The sequence below is a fragment of the Mustelus asterias genome, chromosome 19 (assembly GCF_964213995.1).
Source record: "Mustelus asterias chromosome 19, sMusAst1.hap1.1, whole genome shotgun sequence".
Taxonomy (NCBI): domain Eukaryota; kingdom Metazoa; phylum Chordata; class Chondrichthyes; order Carcharhiniformes; family Triakidae; genus Mustelus; species Mustelus asterias.
The window spans coordinates 77,100,480-77,111,698 of NC_135819.1; the positions used below are offsets into that span (position 1 = coordinate 77,100,480).

At 43.5% G+C, this 11,219-nt stretch overlaps 1 protein-coding gene across 4 annotated transcripts in view; it reads left to right on the forward strand.

Moving 5' to 3' along the window:
• sfmbt2 (Scm like with four mbt domains 2) overlaps window positions 1-11,219 on the forward strand; it is a 201,338-nt gene that overhangs the window by 23,889 nt on the left and 166,230 nt on the right. For all 4 annotated transcript variants that reach the window (XM_078235921.1, XM_078235924.1, XM_078235923.1 and 1 more), the window contains one exon: window positions 2,459-2,699. In XM_078235921.1, coding sequence (XP_078092047.1) covers window positions 2,459-2,699 — 241 coding nt within the window. The remainder of the gene's footprint in view (window positions 1-2,458; window positions 2,700-11,219) is intronic.

Genomic DNA, 11,219 nt, shown 5'->3' on the forward strand with positions numbered 1-11,219 from the left:
CTGTTATGCACATCTAACATAATACTTCTTTAAAAACACTTATGAAAGTCTACTGGAACTACACCATGCCATTGACCCTATGCTTTGATTTGATTTATTATTGTCACATGTATTAGTATACAGTGAAAAGTATTGTTTCTTGCGCACTATACAGACAAAGCATACCGTACATAGAGAAGGAAAGGGGAGAGCCCAGAATGTAGTGTTACAGTCATGGCTAGGGTGTAGAGAAAGATCAACTTAGTGCAAGGTAGGTTCATTCAAAAGTCTGATGGCAGCAGGGAAGAAGCTGTTCTTGAGTCGGTTGGTACGTGACCTCAGACTTTTGTATCTTTTTCCCGACAAAAGATGGTGGAAGAGAATGTGTTCAGGGTGTGTGGGTCCTTAATTATGCTGGCTGCTTTTCCGAGGCAGCGGGATGTGTAGGAAGAGTCAATGGACATGAGGCTGGTTTGCGTGATGGACTGGGCTACATTCACGACCCTTCATAGTATCTTGCAGTCTTGGGCAGAGAGGAGCCCATACCAAGCTGTGATGCAACCAGAAAGAATGCTTTCTATGGTGCATTTGTAAAAGTTGGTGAGAGTCATAGCTGACATACCAAATTTCCTTAGTCTTCTGAGAAAGTATAAGCCGAAAGTTGGTGGGCCTGTTGGCCCTGACAGGTTTAGTCAGGACCCAATGAGCACAGCGTAGAGTAATGCAATCCCAAAAAATGTCCCCACATTAAGCCTGCACAACTATTACACATAATGTTGATTCAATCATTATAATTTGGATTAAAGCCCATTGTTAAGTCTTTAATGCTGATTCTCCCTTTGCTTGGTCTTTAAAGGCTACTTAAAATACTTGACCAACCCCCTTGAATTCTTGGAAGAGATAACAATGGGTAAACACTTGTGACATCATAGATGAGATAACTTTGGATTATCATAAAGTCTTTGATAAGGCACCGCATAGTAAACTCACGACTATGGACAGAACATGTAGAGCCAGGGGACAAATAGTGGACTAGATAGCAACTGGCTACAAAACATAAAACCGACAATAGGGTTAAAGGTAATTACAAAGGTAGTGGCAAAAGGCAGGAAGTAGTGTTCCATAAAGATTGATGAAAGGGGTATTATTGTTGACCCTGGAGATAAATGATTTGGACTCGTGAAGCAGAAGTTCAATCTCAATATTTGCAGACAGCAAATTGGGTGGTGCCGCTAATGTAGAGGTGGACTGTGACAATATACAGGAAGACCATAAACTTGTAGAATTGACATGTTTGGCAAGTTAATTTCAACATTGTGAGGTGGTACAATTTAGTCGGAAGCAGAATAAGGATGCCACATCCCTCTTGGGGAAATGAACACCTGGGGCAGATGGAAGTGGGACACAGATATCACAGAAATCACTAAAAGTAGCAATGCAGGTTCAAAAAGCATCCAAAGCACTGGGGCTTATTGCTGGAGGGACAGAATTAAAAAACAGAGAAGCCATGTTAAATGTACACAAAGCCCTAGTTTTTTTTTGGTTTGATTTATTATTGTCACATGTATTAGTATACAGTGAAAAGTATTGCTTCTTGCATGCTATCCAGACAAAGCATACCGTTCATAGAGAAGGAAGGGAAAGCGTGCAAAATGTAGTGTTACAGTCATAGCTAGGGTATAGAGAAAGACCAATTTAGTCAGAGGTAGGTCCATTCAAAAGTCTGATAGCAGCAGGGAAGAAGCTGTTCTTGAGTCGGTTGGTACGTGACCTCAGAATTTTGTATCTTTTTCCCGACGGAAGAAGGTGGAAGAGAGAATGTCCGGGGTGTGTGGGGTCCTTAATTATGTTGGCATAATTAGATCACATTTAAAAAGTGGTGTGAGCAGTTCTGGTCTCCATACTGTAAAAAGAATATAGAAGCATTACAGAAGATTTAAAAAAAAAAACTACTAGAGTGATACTATGATTTGAAAGTTAAACCTATTGGGAAAAATTGCACAGGTCAGAGCTCTTTTCTTTCAAAGAGAAGGCCGAGATGTGAATTGATAGAGGTTTTTAAGATTAGGAAAGGTTTCATACGATTAACTTAATGAAGGTGCCTCCACTTGAGGGACAGACAAGAACTAGAGACCTTAAATATATGATGGTCTATAATAAGTCCAATAGGAAGTTCTGGAGAAACTTTCTTATCCACAGTGGTTAGAATGTACAACTAAGTATTGCAGGGAGTGATTGAGGTAACTAACATTGATGCGTTTAAAGGGCAAACATGCTTGAGAAGGGACTAAAAAGATGCATTGAAGGGAGCAGATGATGAAGATGGAAGGAGGTTTGGGTGGTGTATGAGTACTGGCTTTCTCAATTCTGTCAATACTATTAATTGGGGTGATTCTACTCTGAGCCATTGTCCCCCTAAGTATAACTAGTTAACTTACTAAATAATTGGTATTTTCCTTTTTTTTTCTTTTATACACAGGTTGAAATCAGTCTCCAGAGTAGCTTCCAGCCAGGGATGAAATTGGAAGTCGCGAATAAAAATAACCCTGACACCTATTGGGTAGCCACAATCATCACCACATGTGGACAGCTGTTACTCCTGCGTTACAGTGGATATGGAGATGATCGCAGGGCAGATTTCTGGTGTGATGTCATGACTGCCAATTTGCACCCTGTTGGATGGTGTTCACAAAACAAAAAGGGACTGAGACCTCCTGAAGGTAGGATTCATGGATTATCCTTAATAATTAGGACTTTCAGAAAATGACAGCGCAAAACAGATGACCAAGTTCTTGGACATGTTATGGAAAAGAAAGTGTAAGAATCAAATTAATATCTAAGCAGTAAGATAAACTGATGTTTAGCACAATGCTGGCACGGAGTGATTCATGCCCCACCTCCTCCTGCCGACAAAACTGGGATCTGTTGGAAATGGGTGCTCCTTCCACAGCCAGATCCTGCCTCCGTTTTGAAATCTCCCGAGTCAGCCTGACTCTGTGAAAATCCAGCCACCAGAGTTAGCGTTGATGACCATTCTTCAGAACTGGAAAATGTGAGATAACTGCAGATGTTGGGAGGAGAATAAAAGTAAAGGTTTGTGTTATGTTGGGAGTGCGGGAGAGGTTAAATGATAAAATGGGTGATGTTGCAAGACAAGAAGATGGTGACAGAACAATTAATGAAACAAAAAATGGGTCTATGGGAAATAGTGTAAATGTGCTACTGTACACTTGACAATTTTGATACCTAGGCCTAGATTTTCACTGCAAACGCGAGCCTCTCCATCTTGGTGAGAAAGCATCTGAGTAACTATTTTGCTCAGATAGTTACTAAGATACTATCATTCATCCTCATCTGAAATCTGTCCATTTGAGACTACTGCATAGAACATTCTTTTACACCTGTGCGCTTGGTGAACTGTAATGATGAATGTCTTTCAAAATTGTATTGATTTTTTTCCAAGAAAGTAATATCTTTTTTTTAAAGATAATTTGTTTTTGGGCATTGAACACACATTTGAAGTACAGTATTATATTGTGGTCTTTAACCTACAAGGTCACCATACGTTCTACAGACGTACACCCTACAGTAACAGAATGGATACCAGTAGTGAAATAAAACAGTTTGGGTATTGTAGTGAATCACTCTCCAAATGTCCATAAAGCTGCAGCTACAGCAGACCAGGTACGAGGATGTATTCACCTGACAATTCACTGCAAAACAAAGCATTCCATTTTGTCTTTGTACTAGACCTTGGCTTGGTCTCCGTTAGAACGCCGTGATCGGCTTTGGACCCCTCACACGGTGGGGAATTGTGAGGCTCTGAGGAGACTAATTACCAGATTTGCTATCCAGATGGGCTCGAAGAGCTGGATGTGCATATGTTGGAGAAGTTTAGATTTGTAGCACAGTTTTAGACATGGGTGTGAACAGCATCATATTTGACAGCAACTGCGGGGCAGCATCGTGCTGTTATTCTCCCTTATGTTTCATCATGTTCATTCTGATTGACCATGTTGCCCTATCCAATTCCTCCCAAATTGACTTAATCACCAATGTGAGCCTCTGCTAATTGTGATCATTGTAGGGCTTCAAGGAGGGTCTATTATTTTTTAGATGCAGGAACATTAATAGGTTTTAAAAGCTTTTTGGTTTACTAAGAAGCTGAATACTCGATGCCAGTGTAGGTGGTGATATATAGTGTTTTTTTAAAGTGGTTTTCAGTTGTTTAAAATCAGATTACTCAAATCCAGGTAACCTGCAATGGGCTTGACATATTAATAACCTTCACCAGGTTACTGTTTTTGAATATATCTCCAAAAAAATTTAATCTAGAAAATTGCATTCTAGAATGCTGCCAGGTTGCACTTGTTCACGGACAGTTTTAAACTCAAGAACAAGAACAAAGAACAAAGAACAATACAGCACAGGAACAGGCCCTTCGGCCCTCCAAGCCCGCGCCGCTCCCCGGTCCAGGATTGAATCCTGAATCCAGGATCCCCGCCCAATTTTCCAGCCTATCTACATACCAATATCCTGTCCACCGAGCTGTCCCTCACAGCTACGATGCTTTGTTCATCACAACCTATTAGCTCACCCCCACCCCCCCCATTCCAGACCATGTGATCTCCAAGGAGAGGCGAAAACCCAGAGTGAAAACCCCAGGGCCAATATGGGGAAAAAAAATCTGGGAAATTCCTCTCCGACCCCCTGAGGCGATCGAAACGAGTCCAGGAGATCACACTGGCCCTGATCGGAAAATGCTTCCCAACCCTATTCATTTCCACTTCCACGAACACCATATGAATTCCCTGCCCCCGAGACAGGTTCCCAACTATCCGCAGTAATATCCAAGTCATATCCAAATGAGTGGAAACTTGAGTTAAAAAAAAACCTTAAAACAAGGGCCCTTTGTAGCCAGATTACCAATTTTCATGATCAAAGGGAAATGCTTGGTCATTTTTTTCATCCCCACTGCAAATTCTGTACCTCTGCCATTGATTCAGTCTTGCTCCCAGTCCCACTGTCAAACTGAACCAGACTTTTCATACATGCCATATTTTTGACCTGACTTCAAGCTTTCAATCGTACATCTTATCAATGGGAGGTGGCATGGTGGCACAGTGGTTAGCAGTGCTGCCTCACAGCACCAGGGATCCAGGTTCGATTCCCGGCTTGGGTCACTGTCTGTGTGGAGTTTGCACATTTTCTCCGTGTCTGCATGGTTTCCTCCGGGTGCTCCGGTTTCCTCCCATAGTCCAAAGATGTGCAGGGTAGGTTGATTGGCCATGCTAAATTTTCCCTCAGTGAAACGAACAGGTGCCAGAGTGTGGTGACTCGGGGCTTTTCACAGTAACTTCATTGCAGTGTTAATGTAAGCCTACTTATGACACTAATAATTAAACTTTAAAAACTTAAAACTTTAAACTTATCCAGGTGCTTACTTGACCACTGCAATATTGCCCACTTCTGTCCTTAACTTAACTCTTCCAATGCTGAAACCTGCACACATGCTCATTGAGACGCAACTACTTTCAAGTATTGCTTGTGGCACTCCCATTCTGCACTCTCCATCCATGACGGACTGCTTGGAGGGCCGAAGGGCCTGTTCCTGTGCTGTACTGTTCTTTGTTCTTGACATGGCGGCTCAGTGGAGTAGTGAGAAGGTGTTGATGGAGGTCAGGGACTCGCAGGCAACTGTGATGTCTGTGAACTGCCATGGCCGGCTTGCAGAGTGCCGTTTCTTGTATGTTCTAAATTTAGATGCTCCCTCAGAAGTACCAAGAAAGATTGCACCCTCCATAAACTCTAGTTTTTCCAAAGCTTGTTGTGTGCCCCACCTTAATTCCTTCCTGTTCATCATCCCAATACTCATACCCTGGTCCTCCCCTCCAGAAACATTAATCTTGTGCTCATCCATGGCTTTGTCCGAATCGATCTCTATAACCTCTCCAGCCTTATCTCTCCCCTTCCTGAATGCTCCATTCCCCTGGCTGCAGCCTTCTGTATGCAAGCTTCCACCCCTTTTTATGTCCACTATTGTTGGCAGAGTAATTACTGATGGAAAAATTGCAGACTTGAATTGTTCGCTCTCTTTCTCTCCTCACAGATGCTGCCATATCTGCTGAGTATTTATTTCTACCACTTTTTAATTTAGATTTCCAATGCCCATGGTTCTTTGCTTGTGGATTGCTGGCACGGCCTTTATCAACTTCTCCTTAGAACTGCCTTTCTAAGCTTTTATGCCTTTCTTGCTAATTTTTATAAACCTTGGAGCCAATATTGCCAGTGGGAGCAAAAACAGAAAATGCTTGAAAATCTCAGCAGGTCCGACAGCATCTGTGGGGAGAGAATAGAGCCAACATTTTTGAGCCCAGATGACCCTTCTTCAGAACTGACGAAGGGTCATCCAGGCTCTCAACGTTGGCTCCATTCTCTCGCCACAGATGCTGTAAGATCTGCTGAGATTTTCCAGTATTTTCTGTTTTTGTTTCAGATTCCAGCATCTGCGGTATTTTGCTTTTATCTTATTGCCAGAGGGAAACTCCAGGACCCATCAGGTAGGGGTGTCTTGGGATTATAACCACAAGGCCTCGTTGCTATGTGGTCCGTATAGTTTCCACCCATAAATGGCATGCATTTAGGTAAGGGGATGGGGACGGCCTTGCAGAAAGCAAGGAGGGTTGCCAAGAGCAGGCGTTACTGTATACTGAAAAACCTAGCTGTTTAGTGTGCTTGACCTCTGACCTGATGCAGTCTGTTGGGAAAGCTGCAGAGACTTCTCTGTTTAGGCCTGGATTAAAATTACTGTTGCGGTTCAATGTCATTTGTATCAGTCTATTCAGGAATGGACGCTGCTGGCTTTGGATGGGCAGCTTAACTCGGGGAGCTGCTCTTGAGGAAATACTTTGAATTTATTGCACTTGTCTGTAGTTACTTTATTCTTTTAAACATTGGTGTAATAACTTAAGATATGCACTTTTAACTATGATAGATATCTTTATGAAATTGGCCTCTGTGGATGCTGATAGCTTGGAAGATTAGGGTGGTGATACCCAAATGAAGCTTCGTGGCTTAATAAATGCTCTTACAACTCGGGCAAATGATGCTGAACTTGGCATATTTTATACAAAAGTGTATAAAACTGTGCGAATGGCATTGTGTGGACTTTCATTTTGTGGAGCATGTTTAAGTGCAGTGATACCAGAGCGCGCGCACGTGCATGTGTGTACGTACCGATCCTATGTCCAGTTTGTCTGTCCTGTGCGAGATTGGTACGTTTGTGTAAAGCAAACATAGAAATACTTGGAAACCCGCCGGCAGGAAACCCCGTTTCGATTCTCCCATTGGTGGATAGCTCTTCAGCTGGCAGGCGGAGCAAACCTCATTTGCATCTCATGAGTGCTTATTAAACCAGCTGCCCACCACAATCCCATCAGACCTTCCAATTGTGCATCACACTAGCGGGTAATCACGTCGAACCCGATTGATAAAGACCGGCATGCACAAGATGGCCCTCAGTTTGCCAGACACTTCAAGGTCGGGTCATTGAGTGTCTTTAAGACAGAGATAGATAGGTTCGTGATTAATAAGGGGATCAGGGATTATGGGGATAAGGAAAAAAAAATGGCCATAATCGATGGGCCAAGTGGCCTAATTCTGCTCCTATGTCTTATGGTCTAGAGCTTCTAGTTTTTAGGTGTCCAGATCACCAACAAACTGTCCGGGTCTCCCCCCCCCCCCCCATGCCGACACTATAGTTAAGAAAGCCCACCAACACCTCTACTTTCTCAGAAGACTAAGGAAATTTGGTATGTCCACTATTACTCTAACCTACTTTTATAGATGCACCATAGAAAGCATTCTTTCTGGTTGTATCACAGCTTGGTATGGCTCCTGCTCTGCCCAAGACCGCAACATACCATGCTTATCTGCCATAATGCTTTGCTGCTCTTGATGCGTTGTTAGCCTTTTACCGCAGGCTTCTGGACATGTTGGAGGGTCTGGTGAAGACAGGTGGGGTCTGGAGAGAATGATATGAGTGTGTTGGACCTGTCTTTAAATATGGCGTTGGGACCTTCAGACCCTTAAGCTGAGGCGAGCAGACGAATCAGGTGCCAGCTCAGCAGGAAAGTCTAAGCGCAAGATAAAAGGGGGAAGGTTCAGTGGAGATGTGCGGGGGAAGTTTTTTTACACATAGGGTGGTGGGGGCCTAGAATGCACTGCCAAGTGAGGTGGTTGAGGCAGATACATTAGCCACATTTAAGACATATCTGGATAGAGACATGAACAGACAGGGAAAAGAGGAATATAAGCGGTCGGTCTACATAGGATGACGTGATCGGTGCCGGCTTGGAGGGCCGAAGGGCCTGTTCCCGTGCTGTACTGTTCTTTGTTCTTTGGAACTCAGCTGTGCGTGATTAATAAGATTCTGAGCGCTGAATCCGGCGTGGGATCTTGCCATTCCGGCCAGTGGAACAGTTGTTGGTGGAACCTCGGCCACTGAGTCTCAAAATGGGAGAGTTCCACCCATGGTTTTGTTTTTAATGCTTTGTACAAGGTGCTTAATATTGTAGTTTACCAAATATTGGAGTCCCATAAGTCTTCCAAAATGTGCTATTTAGAAAGCAGAGAAGGTAATGTTCAGAAAGTTGAGTTTCATTGAGTTAACTGATTGGTAGATTTTGACAGGGAATTTCACAGTAACTTCATTGCGGTGTTAATGTTAGCCTTACTTGTGACTAATAAAAAGGTCGATTTATTTTGACAGATTTTCTCTCTGTGCCCATTGGTTTTACATTAAGATTTTTTGATTTGATTTATTATTGTCACATGTATTAACATACAGTGAAAAGTATTGTTTCTTGCACGCTATACAGACCAAGTATACCATTCATAGGGAAGGAAACGAGAGAGTGCAGAATGTAGTGTTACAGTCATAGCTAGGGTGTAGAGAAAGATCAGCTTAATGCGAGGTAGATCCATTCAAAGGTTTGATATCAGCAGGAAAGAAGCTGTTCTTGAGTCGGTTGGTATGTGACCTCAGACCTTTGTATCTTTTTCCCGACGGAAGAAGGTGGAAGAGAGAATGTCCGGGGTGCATGGGGTCCTTAATTATGCTGGCTGCTTTGCCAAGGCAGCGGGAAGTGTTGACAGAGTCAATGGATGGGAGGCTGATTTGAATGATGGACTGGGCTTCATTCACAACCCTTTCACAACACTGTCTGTGGGGAGTTTGCACATTCTCCCTGTGTCTGTGTGGGTTTCCTCTGGGTGCTCTGGTTTCCTCCCACATTCCAAAGATGTGCGGGTTAGGTTGATTGGCCATGCTAAATTGCCCCTAGTGTCAGGGGATTAGCAGGGTAAATATATGAAGTTACGGGAACAGGGCCTGGCTGAGATTGTGGTCGGTGAAGACTCGATGGGCCAATTGGCCTCCTTCTGCACTGTAGGGGTTCTATGATTCTATGATTGTATGATTCTTTTTGTATTTTCTTGCTGTCTTGGGCAGAGCAGGAGCCGTACCAAGCTGTGATACAACCAGAAAGAATGCTTTCTATGGTGCATCTGTAAAAGTAGGTTAGAGTCGTAGTGGACATACCAAATTCTCTTAGACTTCTGAGAAAGTAGAGGCATTGGTGGGCTTTCTTAACTGTAGTGTCGGCATGGGGGGACCAGAACAGGTTGTTGGTGATCTGGACTCACAAAAACCTGAAGCTCTTGACCTTTTCTACTTCGTCTCCATTGATGTAGACAAGGACATGTTCTCCACTACGCTTCCTGAAGTTGATGACTATCTCCTTCATTTTGTTGACATTGAGGGAGAGATTATTGTCATCGCACCAGTTCATCAGATTCTCGATCTCATTCCTGTACTCTGTCTCGTCATTGTTTGAGATCTGACCCACGACAGTGGTATCATCAGCAAACTTGACAATCAAGTTGGAGGGGAATTTGGCCGCACAGTCATAGCAGTCACAGTCATAATATTTGCCTCCGTGCTTGCATGATATCTGTACTCCATTTTTAGACCTGTGTGGAATTTGCGCTTGTAAGCAAAATGTTTTGTTCTATTTATCAGTCACAAGTCGGCTTACATTAACACTGTAATGAAATTACTTTGAAAATCCCCTAGCCGCCACACTCTGGCGCTTGTTCGGGTACACCTGAGGGAGAATTTAGCATGGCCAATGCACCTAACCAGCATGTCTTTTGGACTGTGGGAGGAAACCGGAGCACCCGGAGGAAACCCACACAGACATGGGGAGAACGTGCAGACTCCACATAGACAGTGACCCAAGCCAGGAATTGAACCTGGGTCCCTGGCGCTGTGAGGCAGCAGTGCTAACCACTGTGCCACCGAGCAATCCCTATGTGTAGACCTCTTCAAATGGGATGGAGTTACTGCTTATGCTACTATTGTATCAAAACAAGCATGAGCTTTTATAGATTTGATTTATTATTGACACATGTAGTAGTATACAATGAAAGTTGTTATTTCTTGCGCACGATACAGACGTGACATACTGTTCATAGAGAAGGAAAGGAGAGAGTGCAGAGTGTAGTGTTACAGTCATAGCTAGGGTGTAGAGAAAGATCAACTTAATGCGAGATAGGTACATTCAAAAGTCTAACGGCAGCAGGGAAGAAGCTATTCATCAGTCGATTGGTACATGACCTCAGACTTTTGTATCTTTTTCCTGACTGAAGGAGGAGGAAGAGAGTTTGTCCGGGGTGTGTGGGGTCCTTAATTATGCTGGCTGCTTTGTCTACACTTCCCTCTGCCTCGGCAGAGTCAATGGATGGGAGGCTGGTTTGCGTGATGGATTGGGCTACGTTCACGACCTTTTGTAGTTCCTTGCGGTCTTGGGCAGAGCAGGAGCCATACCAAGCTGTGATACAACCAGAAAGAATGATTTCTATGGTGCATCCATAAAAGTTGGTGAGAGTCATAGCTGACATGCCAAATTTCCTTAGTCTTCTGATAAAGTAGAGGCATTGGTGGGCTTTCTTAACTATAGTGTCGGCATGGGGGGACCAGGACAGGTTGTTGGTGATGTGGACACCAACAACTTGAAAACTTGCAAAGCAGCCAGCATAATTAAGGACTCCACCCACCCCAAACACACTCTCTTCCACCTTCTTCCTTCGGGAAAAAGATACAAAAGTCTGAGGTCACGTACCAGCCGACTCAAGAACAGCTTCTTCCCTGCTGCTGTCAGACTTTTGAATGGGCTTAC